General features: G+C 41.5%; 2 protein-coding genes across 21 annotated transcripts in view; one reads left to right on the forward strand and one right to left on the reverse strand.

Moving 5' to 3' along the window:
- Positions 1-13,388, forward strand: part of ndst2b (N-deacetylase/N-sulfotransferase (heparan glucosaminyl) 2b) — a 67,028-nt gene extending 53,640 nt beyond the window's left edge. Inside the window, exons 3-15 of one of the 2 annotated variants that reach the window (XM_047817802.1) lie at positions 1-958; positions 2,131-2,218; positions 2,331-2,485; positions 2,733-2,918; positions 4,851-4,979; positions 5,125-5,307; positions 6,263-6,362; positions 6,827-6,950; positions 8,820-8,994; positions 9,149-9,319; positions 10,364-10,470; positions 10,596-10,698; positions 11,276-13,388. The exon at positions 1-958 is cut by the window's left edge and continues 374 nt beyond it. In XM_047817802.1, the coding sequence (XP_047673758.1) occupies positions 1-958; positions 2,131-2,218; positions 2,331-2,485; positions 2,733-2,918; positions 4,851-4,979; positions 5,125-5,307; positions 6,263-6,362; positions 6,827-6,950; positions 8,820-8,994; positions 9,149-9,319; positions 10,364-10,470; positions 10,596-10,698; positions 11,276-11,401 (2,605 nt within the window). In that variant the 3' untranslated portion in view covers positions 11,402-13,388. The remainder of the gene's footprint in view (positions 959-2,130; positions 2,219-2,330; positions 2,486-2,732; positions 2,919-4,850; positions 4,980-5,124; positions 5,308-6,262; positions 6,363-6,826; positions 6,951-8,819; positions 8,995-9,148; positions 9,320-10,363; positions 10,471-10,595; positions 10,699-11,275) is intronic. The other variant, XM_027140649.2, reaches the window with a different exon arrangement.
- A 1,260-nt stretch (positions 13,389-14,648) lies between these two features.
- The window catches only part of camk2g1 (calcium/calmodulin-dependent protein kinase (CaM kinase) II gamma 1), a 74,944-nt gene continuing 69,309 nt past the window's right edge, over positions 14,649-20,283 (reverse strand). For 11 of the 19 annotated variants that reach the window (XM_047817792.1, XM_047817791.1, XM_047817788.1 and 8 more), the window contains 4 exons: positions 18,153-18,228; positions 17,953-18,047; positions 17,575-17,823; positions 14,649-17,472 (listed from right to left, as the gene is read on the reverse strand). In XM_047817792.1, coding sequence (XP_047673748.1) covers positions 17,591-17,823; positions 17,953-18,047; positions 18,153-18,228 — 404 coding nt within the window. In that variant the 3' untranslated portion in view covers positions 14,649-17,472; positions 17,575-17,590. Of the gene's footprint in view, positions 17,473-17,574; positions 17,824-17,952; positions 18,048-18,152; positions 18,229-18,507; positions 18,637-20,283 lie in introns of all 19 variants that reach the window. The other 8 variants (XM_047817786.1, XM_047817787.1, XM_027140587.2 and 5 more) reach the window with 1 other exon arrangement.

Here is a 20,283-nt window from a genome sequence, read left to right on the forward strand (position 1 = left end):
TCTTATACTTTTCTGCCTGCTTTCCATGGCTTACCTGGCCTACCATGTCAGTGGTGGCCCTAAGATCAAAGAAGCCCCTCCTTTGCCACTAGGAGAATGTGTGACTGCGGCTCCGATCACTGTTAGCCAGCGGGTTCCTCTGTTCATGCCCTCCGAGCTGCGGCATCGGTGGCAGTCATCAAGGAAGCTAGACACTACACGCATTGAACCTATGGTGCTGCTGTTCATAGAAAGCATTTACTCCCAGTTGGGCCAGGAGATTGTGGCCATCTTGGAGTCTAGCCGCTTTAGGTACCACACTGAAATTGCTCCGGGCAAAGGTGACATGCCGGCATTGGCCTGGCGGGGCAAAGGGCGTTACGTTTTAATCATCTATGAAAATCTGCTAAAGTATGTCAACCTGGACTCCTGGAACCGACAGCTGTTGGATAAGTACTGCCAAGACTACGGTGTTGGAATCATTGGTTTCTACCGTGCCAATGAAAACTCTCCATCTAATGCCCAGCTCAGAGGATTTCCACTTTTTCTGCGCTCCAACCTTCCACTGTGGGACTATCGGATCAACCCGGCTGCTCCTCTACTCTACATCACCCGGCCCAGTGAACTAGAACCCGGCCCACTCCCTGCTGATAACTGGACCACCTTCTCGTCAAACCACAGCACCTATGAACCTGTACTGCTGGCCAGCCCCAGGCCTGCTGAGCTGTCAACACATTCCATTCTGCAGCGAGTGCTGTTAGCTACTGTAACACAAGACCTGGGTCTTCACGACGGGATCCAGCGTGTGCTCTTTGGTGCAAGTCTGTCCTTCTGGCTGCACAAACTGCTGTTTGTGGATGCGGTTGGCTATTTGACAGGCAGGAGGCTCAGCCTATCACTGGACAGATTCCTGCTTGTAGATGTGGATGACATCTTTGTCGGGAAGGAAGGGACACGCATGAAGGTGGCTGATGTTGAGGTGAGAATAAAGAACATTTCCCTTGAATGCATTTACTCTGTACTGTACAGTCAAGCCTCTGTCTGTGGAAGTTTGAGAGAGCATAATTATTGGCCCTGCTTTCTTTTTGTACTTATAAAGATTATTATTGTAGCACAGAGACTGCGTCATTATGATTATTTTCAAAGTTTTTCTTCAAAGAAAGTAAAACTATCATAAAAATAATCACAACAATAAAAACAAGGGATTAAAAAAGGGTTAAAGGTTACAGGGACAACCCTTGGATGGGAGGGGCATATCCCCCCGTCCCCCCTGGGATTTACGCCCATGCTCATAGGTACAGTATATCTAATCTTATCTTATCTTTTACTGAATAGAGCAGTTAGCATAGAGAAAACCGATTTTGCTGGTTGTGATGTTGCATAATTTACAGTTTGAAAAGATAGAATAAAACGGGGCAAAGAAGCCTTTATTATCGCCACATATACATTACAGCACAGTGGAATTCTTTTCTTCACATACCCCGACTGAGGAGGTTGGGGTCAGAGTGCAGGGGCAGCTATGATACAGCGCCCCTGGAGCAGGGAGGGTTGAGGACCCAACGTAGACATCTCAGCAGCTTGTGGCCTTGAACGACGACCTTCCGATTAAGGCTAACATTCACCATCACGTCCTTACAAAAAAGATGCAGTGTTTTGAACCCTCACACTCTTAGATTGGTCGCTGTCTTGACCCAAGTGGGTGGGAATTGACAATTATAAAAGTGATTTAAAGTTAAATAGATAAAAAAAAATAAAATAGCTTTTTAAGCACGACTAAATAGATCATATGTAATAAAACATACAGTATCTACTGCCTAGTTTCACTGATATTTTTCTCTCATTTATCTGCCATGAGTGAATGACTAGACTGGTGATGATTAATTCATTACCTAATCAGTTACTGTGATGAATATGGATTGGACAAGTGTGATGATAATTAGCGCAACGGGTTTTCTTGATCTCACAAGCGGCTCTCGAGAGACTACCAAATTGGTATTAAGGCCAGTTTCTTGTTTAATATAGCTAGATAATTTCTCAACCTCATCAAGAATGCTGTCTCAATCCTAACGCTTTAATCTGGTCCTTTATTCTCCTTTATTCCATCTACTGTATCTTGTACGTATCATGTACCTTCTCAAATACATTTTGTAGGCTCTGCTTCACACACAGACCAAGCTCCGCGTTCTGGTCCCCAATTTCACGTTCAACTTGGGCTTCTCCGGAAAGTTCTTCCATACAGGTACATCCTATGTAGCAGGAGTGGCTAACAATAATATAAAGGCTTAGGACTTTTTCTTTCTTTTTGATTTTGTTCATCATGTTTTCATTTAAGTATTCGACGTATTATGCAGGTACGGACGAGGAGGACGAAGGTGACAACACCTTGCTCAGACACAGGCAGGAGTTCTGGTGGTTTCCTCACATGTGGAGTCACATGCAGCCACATCTCTTTCATAACGTCAGCGTGCTTGCAGATCAGATGAAACTCAATAAGCAGTTTGCTCAGGTCAGCACCGACAGCATACAAACACATCATCCACACCATCATTTCCCAAAAAACATGCCATATACTAGTGTAGTTGGATGCATAAATATTGGTCTGCAGATGAAATACTTACTGAATAAAATGACAAATTAAAGATCTATATGTCTATAACTATCAGCATTAGGCAAACGATATCATACTGCTCTCACATCTTACTAGCTTTCTTTCTCTATCCAACGTCTATGTTGCTGTGTTTTTTTCTCTGTAGGAACATGGCATCCCCACAGACATGGGCTACGCTGTTGCCCCCCACCACTCGGGTGTTTACCCAGTACACAGCCAGCTATACCAGGCCTGGAAGAGTGTGTGGGGCATTTCAGTGACCAGTACAGAGGAATATCCTCACCTCAGACCTGCCCGCTTTCGCAGGGGCTTTATTCACAGCGGCATAAAGGTTACATATATACTGTATAGGACTTTAAATATCAACCGGAGATAAATTCATTTGTTTCTATTATATATTACAGATAAATTAGTTAACTTAATATGATATTAATATTATATTATATAATTATATTAATATTAAATTAATATGAATTAAACACTTATTTAAATAAAAAAAAGTAGAGAAGTAAATAATACAGTAAATATCAAATAAATAAGTGAAAGTAAAATAATAATAATAATAATAATAATAATAATAATAATAATAATAATAATAATACCCCCACACACACACACACACACACACACTGTACTGTCATGTGAAAAAAAGGATACCCCATAAAAACCTGTTTGAATAGTTAAACATATGGGTATTTGATCTTCATTTTAACTAAACAAATAAAACCAAAAAAAAATGTCTTTGTTAAATTATCTGTAAAATCCAATTTCCTGTGAAGAAAAAGTAAGAACATTTATTTGTACTTAAAATGGATAAAATGATCTACAGGTGTATAACACCAGGGGCAAATTATTAGAACATTGCTACAGATCATTTTTGAAGGAGGCTTGTCTTATTTAAACCTCACATATTTAGTTTGGTTTGCTCTTAATTGTTAAAGTGAGAGGTATCACCATGGTGTGATCTAAAGAGCTCTCCGAGACCTTCAGAAAGAAGATTGCTGATGCTTATGTTTCTGGTAAGGGACATAAAAATATCTCAAAAGAATTTGTAATCAGCCATTCCACTGTCCAGAAGATCATTTACAAGTGGAGAGGATTTAAGACAACTGCCAACATGACCAGGTCAGTTTATCCAAGCAAATTCACACCAAGAGCAGAAAAAAAATGCTTAAAGAAGCCTCCAAAACCCTAACATATCATCTCGGGACCTACAGCAAGCTCTAGCTACAGTAGATGTTAAAGTGCATGAGTCTACAATCAGAAAGAGACTGCACAACTTTAATTATCATGGGATGGGTGCAAGGAGGAAAAGTTTGCTGACTAACAAAAACATGAGGGTAAGTCTGAAGTTTGCCAAAGATCACAAGACTTCAGGAATAATGTGCTTTGGCATGTGATGGCATGTTTGGTGTAAACCAAATACAACATTTCAGCAAAAGAACCTTATACCAACTGTGAAACATGGAGGTGAAAGTGTTATGGTTTTGGGATGCCTTGCTGCAGCAGGATTTCTACATTGTATCAGAAAGTGCTTCGGGAACATGTGAGACCTGAACACCTGAAGCTGAAGCAGAACTAGACCTTTAAACATGACAAAAACATACCAGTAAATCCACAAGGACTCGCTGAAAAGTAAAAAATTGACAATTCTGGAATGGACAAGTCTAGGCCCAGGTCTAAAGCCAATTGAGATCCTGTTGGGTGACTTAAAATTTACTGTGCATACAAGACACCCCTCAATGTCAGACGTCAGCAACTGGGAGATGGCTACAAGAAACGTCTCACTTAGGTTATTTCAGCCAAATAGGAAAATTAGATTAGATTAGATTAGATTCAACTTTATTGTCATTATTGTCATTACACATGTACAAGTACAAGGCAACGAAATACTAGCTTTTCGGGCAAAGGATGCCCTAACTTTTACCTCAGTTAAAATACAAATTTTTGTTGATTTCTTTTGAATGTTGACGCGACATGTTGACATTTCTTAATAAAGAACCAAATATTTAATGTTGTGTCCTAATTTTTTCACATGGCTGTATGTATACAATTATAAGTATATGTGGAAAAAATATTAGCTTTTAAAAATAGCTGTTTAGTCGAGTGATTAAACGGGATGTTAGTATTCAAACAAGATACTGGGGTCTTTGGTTTCAGGTCACAAGCAACAAATAAAACAATGAACAAAATCTCAGACATGTTACAACAACCCTAACTGAATTGCCACAGAATGACCAAAGCTACATTTTGTGTTTGTCAGGTTCTTCCACGGCAGACATGTGGGCTCTTTACACACACTATCTTCTATAAAGATTACCCAGGAGGCCCTCAGGAACTGGACAAAAGCATTCGGGGTGGAGAGCTGTTCCTTACTGTGCTTCTCAATCCGGTCAGCTACAAATACACACACACACACACACACACACACACACACACACACACACACACACACACACACACACACACACACAACCATATATAGGTGTCATAAGTCCTGTTGTTGGCTTCACTCCTCCCTGTCCTGTTCTCTTCAGGTCAGTATTTTCATGACCCACCTGTCTAACTACGGGAACGATCGCTTGGGTCTGTACACTTTTGAGTCTCTGGTAAAGTTTGTGCAGTGCTGGACTCGCCTGCGCTTACAAACTTTGCCCCCAGTGCGGCTGGCTGAGAAATACTTCCACATCTTCCCTGATGAGAGAGACCCCCTGTGGCAGGTTTGTGCTTTTACACTTACACTACTTCACCTTAAAGGCAGGGTCTCCGATCTTTGAGAAATGCTTCAGAAAACTGCCGAGTCGGGCCGAATAATAAACAAAAATCAAAACAAACGTGTAGCCAATGAGAAGAAAGGGGCGGGGCTTGTCGATATGCGGCGGAGAGAGTGTTCAGTGTGCATGTGTGACATTAGCAGAAAGCGGTTTTAACATTGATACGGAGGATAAAAACAAGGAAGTAGGATGTGTTAATATAGGAGCAGCTTTCCAGCGCTGGAGAGAACTGAAGGAGCAGGAAGTTGGCCACATATTCACAGATTGGAGTTTCCCGAGTCAATAACTCCTGAGCTAAACGCTGTTACTACACAAATAACACCTCTTTTCTATCGTAGTAATGTAGAGAGGCAGCTACAACTGCGTTTTGTGTAGTAACAGCGTTTAGCTCAGGAGTTATTGACTCGGGAAACTCCAATCTGTGAATATGTGTCCGACTTTACTTAAGACGCCGAGGCGCTTTTATCCTTCTCGATAGGTGAGTAATGTTGGTTTTGCTTTGTTACACAGAACTAATATATGCCTTTGTCCTTTACATGATTATGCTTGTGTGTCATTTTTGCTTGTTTGTTTATCTGCAATCGTATTGTTCTTCCCTTCAGCTATGATAAAGACACATTTCTTTCCATTAGTCGCCTGGGTTACGTATGTATGTGTGGGCGGAGCTATCAATACAGAGGTGGGGCTTATTTGGGTTAGGGGCGTGTCTGTTTTGGTGACTTTATATGTCAACATTGGCTTTCAGAAATCGGAGACCCTACATTTAAGAATATCAGAAGCTCAGTGTCGCAAGAGAATATGGTGTTTTATTCCCAGAAAAGTTTCTCTTTAAAGAATGACCAATACTTGAGTGATGTAATAGTTTGTCTGTGTTTAGACTCATAGGAGACTTTTTGTCCAGCAGAATCCATGTCATGATAAGAGGCATAAAGACATCTGGTCGAAAGAGAAGACCTGTGATAGACTGCCAAAGTTTCTGGTTATTGGTCCTCAGAAAACAGGTGATCCTCAATAACACACTAATCTAATCTAATCTAATCTAATCTAATCTAGATGCCTGTGTTTTTATTTTCTTTAGTACTGTTATACAATGTGTGTACTTCTACTCATGAATGCATAATAGGGCTGGATCATATTTCAGTATGGCATTGATATCGTGACAAATGATGTCACAGTAGACTTTTGTGAAATATTATATCACGATACCTTTTTATAGCCTGTAAATGTAACCTTGAAATATGAAAATAGTGAAACGTTCATATTTAATTACAGATTACTTTTTTTCCATTTTTAGTGGTATTTTTGTAAACATTAAGTCATGTATTTATTTATTTATTTATTTAAGTAACTTATCGCAGCATTATTTTAGGGATTTTTGTATATCGTGAGATGTTACGTACGGTGTTTGTCACGTTGAACAGCTTCCCATCTTTTTCCTTTTTGTAAACTCTCACTTCTTCCCCAGGGTCAACTGCTCTACATGCATTTCTTTCCCTCCATCCTGCCATCACTGCCAGTTCCTTCAGCCCCGTCACCTTCGAGGAAGTGCACTTCTTCAGTGGACAAAACTACCTGCGTGGAATTGACTGGTAACTACAGACCGACTTCCACCATTCTCTTGTTTACTGTATGTGCTTTATTACTTTGAGATCCAGAGCAGGAAAATGAGAACATGGATAAAATGTGTTAAGTGTATTAGTAGGGACCTGGAAAAAATGTCTAACCACATCTCAGGATACAAGGAAGGTACGCATCAGAATCTTTCTCTATTCTGGCAACTGAGGGGTGGAATAAACTTCCCCAAGATGTCTAAACAGATAAGTCTCTGGCTGTCTTCAAACGACGCCTACAGACCAGCGTTGTATAAAGTACTAGAAAGCAATACTTGAGTAAAAGTTTCGTACTAGAAAAAGTTACCTTTTAGAATATTACTCAATATTCGAGCATTACTCGAGTAATATTAATCAAGTAAAGTATCTGATATTTACTGCACTTAAGTATCAAAAGTCATTTTCTGATATTTAATGTATACTTAAGTATTTGAAGTAAAAGTAAAAAGTAAAATTTCAGTGATTTTCGGTAGGCATAAAAGCAGGGGAGGTTCTAGGGTTTCATCTTTAGGGGTTTTATCCCTCAGTGAGAATTTAAAACAAGAAGAGTTTTATATTATATATTATATGACTACACAGTAGGCCAAAAGTTATGGTATTATTAAATGGCAAAAGTGGACACAAAAATTTTATGCATGATGTAATGATGTTCATGTATGTGTGCATTCTCTACAAACAGTGTGTTCAATGAATGCAGTCATTAATAAACTAATATTCACAAGACAAAGACCAAATCAATAAATGTTATTTTTATTTAGTATTGATATTGCATTAATATTTTGTTTGTGCTATCAACTCTGGTCATTTCCGCCGATTAACGTTATAGATAATATACAGTAGATAATAGCTCTGACTGCGCGTGCACGCCGCGCGTACCTGTGCTTCTCCGTAGCGAGCGCGGACGTGCGTAATGCAATCTAGCGGCAGTGATTGGCCAAACCTCCCTTATTGCAGTTGCACACATTTCTTCTGATTTTATTTTGTAGTAACGAGTAACGAAGACGCTTAGTGGAAATATAACGGAGCAAAAGTATATATTTTATCTAGGAAATGTAGTGGAGTAAAAGTGAAAGTCGACATACATTTAAATAGCGAAGTAAAGTACAGTACAGACGCGTGACATTTTTACTTAAGTACAGTAACGAAGTATTTGTACTCCTTTACATTACAACACTGCTACAGACCTACCTCTTCCTGAAGTATTCAATTACAATGGGGTAAGAAAAGCTGCCGTCTGTGCTGTACCGTCTTCTGTCTTGTACCTCCCGACAGAGTTGTAAGACTGATGATAGTCTTCACCGATGACTTAGCGAACCGGTATTGATGTATTCTTTAATACGCTGCCAAATGTTTTTAAATTTAAATGCAAAATGTCAAGCTTTCTCGTTAAGAAAATAAAATCGATCTTTTTGTTGCCTGTCATTAAACAGAACTTGCTTTTGTCTTCATATATTCCCAGAAATTTGTTTTGGTCAAATTCTACAGTTAATTATACAGTACAGAGGTGATCGATAGAGGTTGGAGCCAGTTAAATGTAAAATGTGGACATGAGCTATGAAATCTAACAGAAGAAATGTCTCAAGGCTGTAAGATACATGACTTTGCCATCTTTATTATGTGTCAAGGATTTAAAAATGTGTGTTGTTGTTTATAGAGGACATGACTTTCTGTGACTGGTACAGTAGCTGTCATGTATAAAAATCTCACAAATATCCTAAAAAGGTTTCTTAAAGGGAAAACAAGCCTGTTCATGTCTGCAATGCTTTCCTCCTTACATATGGTGCCCTTTAAAAATCCTGATTGCTTTGCTGGCTTGTGGAATAATTTGACTGCCTTTTTCTGCATCAGGTACATGGACTTTTTCCCAGTGCCCTCTAATGTGAGCACAGACTTTCTATTTGAGAAGAGTGCTAATTACTTTGACAGCGAAGTTGTCCCAAAGAGAGCCGCAGCGCTGCTGCCCAGAGCCAAAATCTTAACCATCCTCATCAACCCAGCCGACAGAGCATATTCCTGGTATCAGGTGTGTGTGTGTGTGTGTATGTGTTTGTGTGTGTACTGTCAGTCTGCATCCACAGCTGTCAACTTTGCTTTATAATCACTAACTCTGTCTTCTGCTCTGTGACACATGCAATAACTGTGTGTGTGTGTGTGTGTGTGTGTGTGTGTGTGTGTAGCATCAGAGGGCTCACCAGGATCCTGTGGCTCTGAACTACACATTCCAACAGGTGATCTCTGCAGGTTCTTCCTCTCCTGCAGCACTGCTCACTCTGCAGCACCGCTGCCTACATCCAGGATACTACAGCAGCCATTTAGAGCACTGGCTCCATTACTATCAGCCCAGTCAGGTACATGTACACACACACACACGCACACAGACACACGTATACACACACACGTATACACACACACAAACACACACACACACACACACACACACACATATACACACACGTACACACACACACAAACATACACACACACACACACACACACACACACACACACACACAAAAACACACAAACACACGCAGACGCACACACACGCGCACACACATACACACATACACACGTACACACACACAAACACACACAAACACACACACACACACACAAAAAAAACACACACACAAACACGCACACACACGTACACACAAACACACACACACAAAAACACACACAAACAAACAAACACACACACACACACACAGGATTGCTGATACACTGATGCACACACAAACACACACACACACCGGATTGCTGATACACTGACACACACACAAACAAACAAACACAGAGAGAGAGATTTTCTTTATAAAATTCTCCATAAACAGGTAGGAGCATTGCTCACACTTTTTTAACACTAAGTAGAGTGTGGTTAGTTAAACTAGTAGACATAAGTTAATAATATATTGTGTGTAATAGTTCTAGTCTAGTCGATTAAATCTTCAACATAAGGTCACATTTTACTTATGTACCTACTTAAAAAAAGAATTATTTAACAGTTTTATGATTACAAATGAACTGTATATTTGCGTCGTACTTGTCTGTTTGGACCCAAATGAAAAGCCTTTTCTCTTTCTGGATGTTTGGAATAACTTCATTATACAAGCAAAATATAGAATTGTCCAATTTCTTTGGAGAAATTTCTTGAAATATCAGTACAGCTTTTATTTTGTTTATGACATCGATGTGCTGTTTACATGCCCACTGAAACATAGTGGGATCACTGAAGGGCTTCTTAGTGTGGATCTAGTTTGTGGGTGCAGTTTGTACAGGCAGGCAGAAGAGGGCGCTAAACATGACAAACTGCTCCTTTAGTTTTATGGACACTCGAAACAGATACGATACAGTGATAGTGACGGTTGGTTGGTTTGCTGCTCCGTTTATAGCTTTTGATCGTCGATGGACTCCGGTTGCGGGCCAAGCCGGTGCAAGTGATGGACAGTGTGCAGAAGTTTCTGGGTGTTACACCTTTCAACTATACTCAGGCGCTCATGTAAGAACAGCCCTTACTGAAGAGTGAAATCTTTTCACTTTTATTAGTGTTATGACTGGGTGGTGTTCTTAGGCATCATCTAAACATCTTTTATTGTGTGTGTGTGTGTGTGTGTGTGTGTGTAGGTTTGATGAGAGTAAAGGCTTCTGGTGTCAGAGAATGGATGCCGGTCGAACACGCTGCCTGGGCAAGAGCAAAGGCAGGAAATATCCCGATATGAGCCCCAAGGTAATTCTCACTTCTCCCACATAAATACTTTATATCCTCCTCAAGACTAGGAAGCTTTTAAGAAGCCATTAATCTGGAATCTGATTGTTTTATTACACGAACTCATTTATTCATTCCTTGAAAAGGTCTGAGAACAGGAGTGCATTAATCAGGTCACAAGGAAATGGCTTAAGAACTGCAAGATTTAAGGATCATTTAATAAATAAAGTTTTAATCACAGTACATTTCTAATTTATCAAGCAGACTAATGGCTCCGGGAAGAGAAGAAGGAAAAAAAAAACACTTAACGACGACGTGTTAGTTGTAATCGTATTTATTCATTATTAAAATCTCGCCACTTGAAACACAAGAATAGAAGTGCAGGCAGCTTCCGACACTCAGAAAGTAGAACAGAAAGCTGGTATAAATGCAGGACGCTCACAGACGGAGATATTTATATCAAGATTTATTGCACACACCTTATCACACCTTTATCCCAAAATATACCAGCGCTACTGTAGAGAATCAGCAGGTTTCGGCGTTGCTGTCGGTGTAACCTTTTCTCCTTAACGTGCGTGTGTTTGTGTGTTGTGTGTAGTCGCGGGCCTTTCTGTCGGAGCATTACAGAGAGCAGAACGTGGAGCTGTTGAGACTGTTGAAGCGCTTGGGACAGCCACTGCCCAGCTGGCTCCAAGACGAGCTCCACAACACCAGCTGGAGCTGAAACCAAGAAGCACCACGAGGAAAATATCTATACCCATATCGAACCCTGCTCCACCACCGGAGCACGCAGGGCCGCGGCACCGAGGACATCCAGGACTGTGGACATTCAATTCTTCCCGCGTCCCAACACACACACTGCAGGTCCAACCAAGACAAATGGACAAACTGGCGTGTGTGTTAGAGCTCGAGCCCGGCTTTAAAAGCGAGAGGAGAATCAGAGTTTGTACATTTTGAGGAAGACTGGACATGTATTTATGTATTGGCAAGATAACGACATAAGAGCTACAGTAGTTAGTTGTATTTTAGATAACTGACCGACGAGCTCATTGTTTGCATTGTGGGAAATATTTCACAATGTATCCTTCAGCTATTGAGGCGAATGCACAGGGTTTCAGAAAGGAGAGAAACACTAAGTTAAGTGGACGTCAAGAAATTCACAGGCTGCTCATGGTGATCTTTGATTCTGCCAAGCTAGAGACGTATTTGTGTATGTCGTCATCTCAGATCCCAGACGTTTTAGGTCATCCTTAAAAATATTTCGGTTTGCAGTAACAGTAAATAATAATAATAAAAAAAGGGTCAGTAGGTAGGACTATATATTTTTTTTTTTCCAAGTTTCAATGTAAAAAAAAAAAAAAAGAAGTACAATTTTGGTGACGGTGATTACGTAGGTATGACTTTAAACAAATTAGCATATCGTGACGTCACTGACCGGGTCTTCAACCCGTTGCCTTCGGACGCATCGTCGCAAACCTTATTTCGATGCAGGATATATAGACCACAAACAAATTGAATTCTTTGTCAAAAACATGTTTATTCGAGTCAGTCGACACGGTCACGGTTAGACTAGACAGGGGAAGGGATGGGAAAAGATCTGGGCACAGTTTGTCCACAACTTCGTGCCAAGGTAAAGCGGTGTCGAGCTGTTTTTATGAATTGTTTAGATGTATTATGGCGCCCGAACCCGTATGACTTTGAACGGCGACGGCGAATATTTTGTTTACTGCAGCCACAGCCATCGTCACCGAGCGCGAACCGTCGTCTCTGACAGCGAACGAGACGAAGCGAACGCACAGGCCGTAGTGTGACGTCCTGTAACCGATAGTGTAAACAAAGATGACGTCACAGGTTTTTATTTAAAAGAAAGGACGTAGCCTTCGGTTGTATGTAGGCCTAGGCAATTTATATATTTACAGTACTTACTGAAATATCATTAGTATTATTTTATTGCTTTTGTATTAGTTGTTTGAAGAGGAAAATAAAAAAAAGAATCGGTCGGTCTTAATGCAAATTTACAACCGGAAAGTCGGTCAGACTTGAAAATCGAGTCGGTCCTAAATCGACAGGGTGGGTCGGGTTACGGCAAACAAGAACATTTTTAAGGATGGCCTTTTGCTGATGTTTAAAATTCACAATTTGTAAATGTCAGAAATAGATTCTGGCTCAGCTTCATACCACTGAACTAAAAACATTCCAGGGCCAGAGTTAGAGGCTTTTGCACTTTTCAACATGTTTTATATTGGATTTTATCAAACGAAATTAAGTAGGAATAATTAAACTCAAAACTAGTTGATCTTTGGGATCGGTGACAGTAGCATGTTTCCCAGACTGATTAAAGGTCACAGGCAGCTGCACTAGCGACTGGATCACATGACCGTGTATGAAGAGTGTGAAACCTGTGCTCATGACCAGATATGGGTTTGTTTAATGTAATCAGGTCAGCAGTGTTTGTGACACCAGTTGCCAACTCTGTCTGAGTGAGGGAACTTTGCCAAAAACCAGATGTTTTGTGACTGAGAGACTTGCCAGTGAGTGTGTGTGTGTGTGTGTGTGAGTCTGTATGTATGATCGTGTTTGTGCATATAAGTAAACGTTAGTTGAAGTGGCTGTACTGTACATCATCTCTAGTATATTCTGTTGTCTTCTTTGGTCAACTTGAAAATCAGGTAAAAACGCACATCTGCAAATAAATGCACAAGTTAAAGACACTCGGCTTTGTTGGCCTCCAGTTCCTCTTGTTTTGTGTGTGTGTGTGTGTGTGTGTGTGTGTGTGTGTGGAGAGAAGTGAGAGAAAGGAGACTGGATGTGTTATCGTTCCTGTCACTAGCTCCATCAGGTGTTAGGAGGACTGCAGAGATGAAACAGTTTGATTAATCGCTTGCTGAAACGAGAGACTCTGCCTCCATTTCAGGGCTCTGGGGTCTAGGCAGCAAGAACGGCCCTTAAATAAGTCTGCTCTGTTCCTCTGGGAGCCCCAGACAGTACACTGTGTGCTGGCAGGTAGACAGAGGGAGTGTGTGTGTGGGTGTGTGTGTGTGTGTGAGAGAGAGAGAGAGAGAGAGAGCATATGAGAGACAGAGTGTGTGAGTGAGATATATATATATATATATATATATATATATATATATATATATATATATATATATATATAGAGAGAGAGAGACAGAGAGAGAGAGAGAGAGAGAGAGAGAGAGAATGAAAGTGTGAGTGTGAGAGAGCATATGAGAGTGTGTGTGTGTGTGTGAGAGAGAGAGAGAGAGAGAGAGAATGAAAGTGTGAGTGTGAGAGAGCATATGAGAGTGTGTGTGTGTGTGAGAGAGAGAGAGAGAGAGAGAGAGAGAGAGAGAATGAAAGTGAGTGTGAGAGCATATGAGAGAGAGAGAGAGCATGAGAGACAGAGTTTGTGAGAGAGAGAGAGAGAGAGAGAGAGAGAGCATGAGAGACAGAGTTTGAGAGAGAGAGAGAGCATATGAGAGAGAAAGAGAGAGCATATGAGAAAGTGTGTGTGTGTGAGAGAGAAAGAGAGAGAGAGAATGAAAGTGTGAGTGTGAGAGAGCAAATGAGAGAGTGTGTGTGTGAGAGAGAGAGAGAGAGAGAGAGAGAGAGAGAATGAAAGTGTGAGTGTGAGAGCATATGAGTGTGTGTGTGTGTGTGTGTGTGTGTGAGAGAGAGAGAGAGAGAGAGAGAGAGAATGAAAGTGTGAGTGTGAGAGCATATGAGTGTGTGTGTGTGTGTGTGTGTGTGTGTGTGTGTGTGTGTGTGTGTGTGTGTGTGTGTGTGTGTGTGTGTGTGTGTGAGAAAGAGAGAGAATGAATTTAGACAGAGAATTTAGTTCATCACCTGTCCTTGTTACCGTATAACACTTTAGCAGTAGACAATAAAACAATGTATTTATTGAACACGTACAGATATAATCACTGCAAAACTCCGAGGAAGATCCTGGAGCAATCACACGAGCGTTCACTGGGTGTCAGTTCATGGTTTTATTAAATGTATGATCATGCAAAATCCAGCATTCATATACGTAGCCCAATAGTATACCGTTACAATGCGATAGATTTACTCAGAATGAGGGGAGCATACAAAGCTGACTTGGACTTTTCTCTTACTTTTTAAAAATGATTAAATAATTCAATATGGTACATCACCTATCCGTCATCTCCAGGTGGAGAGGGATTTTTCATGTCAGAGATGCAACAAGAACAGATTTTTTTTTCTTTTTTTTTCCCATTTTTAAAATCACACAGCGGAGAAAAGATTCACCAAGAAAAGAGAACATGCATAATCATCATACTGTATTAATTAAGCTGCATAATCGGACTTGCCTCGGATTGGATTGGATAGGAAAGCCAGAAGGCGCTGGGTTCTGTTCCCAGCTTTAGGAGGAGGGACCTCTGTTCTAGAAATCTATCTAGCCTATCTATCAGTTAACGTATCCTCGATTGTTTTTGTTTTTTAATCCATTTTCTTTTCGCTTCTACGGAGAGTTAAAGTAACTGACGACATACAGGGAAAAAAAAAAAAGAACCTCGCAACTGGTTTACAAAAATATCATCGTGATTCGGATCAAAACGGACTTGCCAAAGCATGGAAGCATTTCTCCCGAAAACAAAGAAAAACGAGCGTTACTAAATGGGCTTTGTGATGAAGGTGACACACACACACACACACACACACACACACACACACACACACACACACACACACACACACACACACACACACACACACACACGTGCAGAGTTACAGTGCTGATATGGTCCAAAGCCCTATACATGTATATACAGTACACAGACTGAGAACTCTTCCAATATAGAAAATACACGATCGGCATGTGGGATGGATTTGTGTCAGAAAAACTTAAACAGCTGTGTACAAGAACATCTTACTCAGATCTACTGCATGAACTGGAGTGTGTTGAAAAAGGAAAGGTGTTTTTTTTTTTTAATTTTTTACATTTTTTTTTAATAGCGCCTGTCACCGAGATCAGAACAGGCCGGTTGTGCTGCTGGTTTATAACAGCCAGTGCCTTAAACCCTGTATTTGTACTAGAAACATAAATGTATACATTGAACTCCAAGGAAATGCTGGAGGGATTAACGTGTGTGTGTGTGTGTGTGTGTGTGTGTGTGTGTGTGTGTGTGTGTGTGTGTGTGTGTGTGTGTGTGTGTAAAAAGTGAGTGAGTGCACAAACCGGGCATGAAACACAAGTACAACACGGTTGTGTGAGACAGGATGATATCAGACCACTATGAGGGGAAAGAACAGCCACGAAAGTCCAATCGGTGTGTGACTGTGTGCATGTTTGAAACCGGACATGTGTTGTATCCACATCCACATCCACGTATGAACATCCGCTAAGCTACAGTACGGATGTCCTTCATGCGCCATTTTGAAAAGAATTGCCTACATGTAGTTTTCTCTTGGAGACTTAATGAGAAACCATATTTCCATAAGGTAGGCAGTGTGTGACTGATCCTGCTGATTTGGAAATGGGTTTTTGATCAGCATGTGTACTTGTGTGTGTGTGTGTGTGTGTGTGTGTGTGTGTGTGTGTGTGTGTGTGTGTGTGTGTTCCCCTTTTCCACATGGCTGTGTATGAACCAGGCTCTGTTCCCAGCGTTAAAGTTAAATAGAAAGGCGACTCTACCGTCCGTCTAGCGTTCGGTGCCATTTCTACAGCACTATGTCTGTCCACGTGGGCTCTCGAACACTCTCCAATTCACACGATCAGAGGCAGCGTGGTCTAATTCTAACCAGCGGTGTGTTTAAATCACATGTCCGTACAAACACATGCACATAAACACACATTCAACAGAGTGTCGAATCGTTTGCTGCGCCTTGATCTCCTTTAAATATATATCTGTGGATCTTTACAAGTGGATTATGTTTTCAGAAGGTTTTTTTTTTAAATCTAACCATAAAATACTTTCTTATAATCAAAGACAAAAACAAAACAAAACAAAACAAAAACAGTTCCACAGAAACACGATAGCACAGAATACTAAAACCCAGAACCATCCAAACCTTCCCACAGACCTTAGTTTAAAAACACAAGAAACAAATCAAAAGCAACAAAAAGAAAGAAAAAAAAAACAAACAACAACAACAACAAAAAAAATAAACACCAACCCTTTAATTGCCTAAAGACTACACTTTGGTGCCTCTTGATACAAAGTAATGTCTATACTCTCCAGAATTTTAGAACATTGTTGATTCATTACCTAAATAATTTGTATCCCGATTCTACAGAGTGTATGAGCTGGGGGTGGGGGTGGGGTGGGGGTGTGTATATTTTAGATTACTCCTACTTAAACTTCGGCCGTTAAAGCTGAAGGTTTCTATCTTGTGTATCGACCCTCCCATTTTACACCCCGGTTGCATTTTACTTACATATCGATGCCTTAAAAAACTCTGTTGTAGCTTCTAGCAATTATTATTATTATTTTTTTTTTTTATACAATATACAATATACTTATTGAACTCATAGATCAGTACTTACAATACCTTCTGGACATCTTTAATGGGCAAAAAAAGATGATTCCATGGGAAAAGACTAGACAGCGCCCCCGTGTGGGCATCATATGCATGCACCGTCCTGTGGGCGGGGCCACAGCCGCAGCCGGATCCTAGTGGTCAAAGGTTGGACAGGTAAGGTGGTGTAGACAGTTGGACTAGATGTTATCGGATTTCTTCAATAGCGTGTCTGTAACTTGCTGTCATCCATCCGGCCTCTACGTGCCCATCCGGCTACAAGGAACAAACACTCCCATCGTTAGGAATCCAGGCAACCTGCAAGAAAGTAGCAGAGTTTAGAAAGATGTGGAATGTGTGTGTGTGTGTGTGTGTGTGTGTGTGTGTGTGTGTGTGTGCGCGGCGAGTGAGAGAGCGTGCCTGTGCCCTGCAGGCTTCACTGTAAGGGTGCAGCTGGTGCTCCTGAGCAGTGGAAGTGAACATTGAGCCACTTGGCATCACGGCGGTGCCACACGCGCGTCTCCTCGGACTGGCAGGTGCGCGGGTGGCCCTGACTGTCGATGTACTGTGTCAGGCGGATGTAGGCGATACATGCTGCATCCTCTCCAATCAGGTGCACATGAGGGTTCAGGATAGTGGTGTGCACCGGCTTGTTGTTCTTACTCAACACTAGATGACACAGCCATTTTCACACATAAGGCAAATGGAAAAAATTATGATTGTATTCATTTTAATACCTCCTAACTAAAAAAAAAAGACATACTATGTAAGAATGCTGACATATTACAGTTCACTTACAGTTCTCAAAGTAAAACTTGTGGAAATCCATCCCTTCCACCAGGTTACCCAGAGCTTCGGGCTCGAACGAAGTCAACCCGGGGTCACAGATTCTCCTTGAAAGACATTTCGGCACGTTGAGTTCTTAAAATCTGCACAATGCTATCGGAAGTCGTGTCTGTTCAGTACGGTAAGAGACGGCGTGTCGGTGTCTCGCTTACGTGTAAGCCTCGAAGTCTCCGTTGTTCACAGCCTCGATTAGCTGCTCGGTGATCTTGATAATCTCTTGCTTACGAGCTACACAGCAGACGAGAAAAAGAGGAAAAAGAACGAAGAGTCATTTTTAAAGCTTCTTACGATCAAAGACACTGATGACTGTTTTACTAAAGCTTTGGGATGTGGTGTGTGTGTGTGTGTGTGTGTGTGGGGGTACATACGTACATGCGAGTGTATGTGAATCAGTACAAATCCTTAAACAGGTCCACATATGACAAGAGGAGCCCTATTGCCCCATCAGTGTGTCTACAGGCATACTCTGCATGTGTATGTCTGTTCTAAACTACCCAAAGCACTTACACTTGGCTGTGGCCACACTCCTGCCCCCCTGAGCCGAAGCATAAGGAACAGAGTGAGCACAGTCTAATTCGGGGCACGAAGAATGTCCCGAACTGTTCCACGCCATGCGCTTTATTTCATGCCCCACAGCTGCAACACACAATACGGACCACAACACCACTCTGACAGATGACAGCAGAGGATATGCAAAGAACCCACACCCACATTGGTTAGAACATGCAAAATTAGCTGCAGGCCAAAGCATTTAACAGAATATAGCGTGCCTGAGGTTACTGCAAGCCATGTGGAACAGGATATCGAATACCCCCATTGTTAGAAGCACACGGTACAAAGCGATGCATTATTAATCCACCAATGGCAGCTGCAGATCATGAAGAACAAAAATGAATGGATAAAAAAAGCAACGGATGGTTAATGAAAATTCAGGAGAAATATCAACAATATTGTAAGAGATGTGAGGGGGGGGGGGGACGCAATATGTAAGGACTGCACGATATTCATAACGGCTTTGGCAACACTGATATTGCAGATGCACTGTGACTGACCTCAGATGGTCCAGATAGAGTTTTCTATCTGTGATTTGATACACGTCATTGTGGTGTTGGTGTGGCCATTAAACACAAACTAATAAATGTTCATCCATTCATTCATTCATTTTCTACCGCTTATCCGAACGTCTCGGGTCACGGGGAGCCTGTGCCTATCTCAGGCGTCATCGGGCATCGAGGCAGGATACACCCTGGACGGAGTGCCAACCGATCGCAGGGCACACACACACACACACTCTCATTCACTCACACACTCACACACTACGGACAATTTTTCCAGAGATGCCAATCAACCTACCATACATGTCTTTGGCCCGGGGGAGGAAACCGGAGTACCCGGAGGAAACCCCCGAGGCACGGGGAGAACATGCAAACTCCACACACACACAAGGCGGAGGCGGGAATCGAACCCCCGACCCTGGAGGTGTGAGGCGGACGTGCTAACCAATAAGCCCTAATAAATGTTGAGATGAATAATTTGTTTAATATACTTTAAGTGATCTCATGAGTCAGTGATCAATATTGTGCAGCCCATACTGTATGTTAATGGAGATGTTTTGGAAACACAGCATCTTTAATCAGCCTTAAAGGCAACAGAAAAAGAAGAGAGATTTACAGTGAGGAAAAAAATGGGAAAGAAAAAGAAAAGGATGCGGAATGGAGGATGGGGAATGTGTTCCAGTTCCAGCACAATTGGCTTCGAGCATGTGATCTTTGTGCTTCTGCTGCATACGCTTCAACAGATACGGTACGTTGTCACAAAGCAGCTTTACAGAAAATCCACATGTATGCAAATCGCTGAGCTTCGTATCGTACGGTGGCGTGGATAAACCCTTCGATTTGGGAGAATCTCAAGATTTTATTTCTATATTCGTTCTGAAAAGTACAAGCTTTACGGAACTAGCACACAACAGAGATCTCAGACCGTCTCAGACATTGCAGGACTGCAATCTGAACTGAACGTGTGTCCACGGTAGAGGTCTTCACGGGTCCACTTAGATCCGAAAACCCGAGGTCCGCCCCGAGACCCGAGCGGGTTCGGGTCTAAAAGTTTCACGTGTACCTCGGACACGGGTCGGGTTTAATAATAGCGCCATCGGGTCTCGGGTCATTTAAAATGAATGTGTTTTTACCGAACGGACCCGAGAAGACCCGAACTACTGTATCTCGCGTCTGTGCATCGACTCGAGTTCTTTTCCAACCTCTCCTCTGTTTGCCAAGACCGCTA

This window comes from Tachysurus fulvidraco, chromosome 8, assembly GCF_022655615.1.
Source record: "Tachysurus fulvidraco isolate hzauxx_2018 chromosome 8, HZAU_PFXX_2.0, whole genome shotgun sequence".
Lineage (NCBI taxonomy): Eukaryota > Metazoa > Chordata > Actinopteri > Siluriformes > Bagridae > Tachysurus > Tachysurus fulvidraco.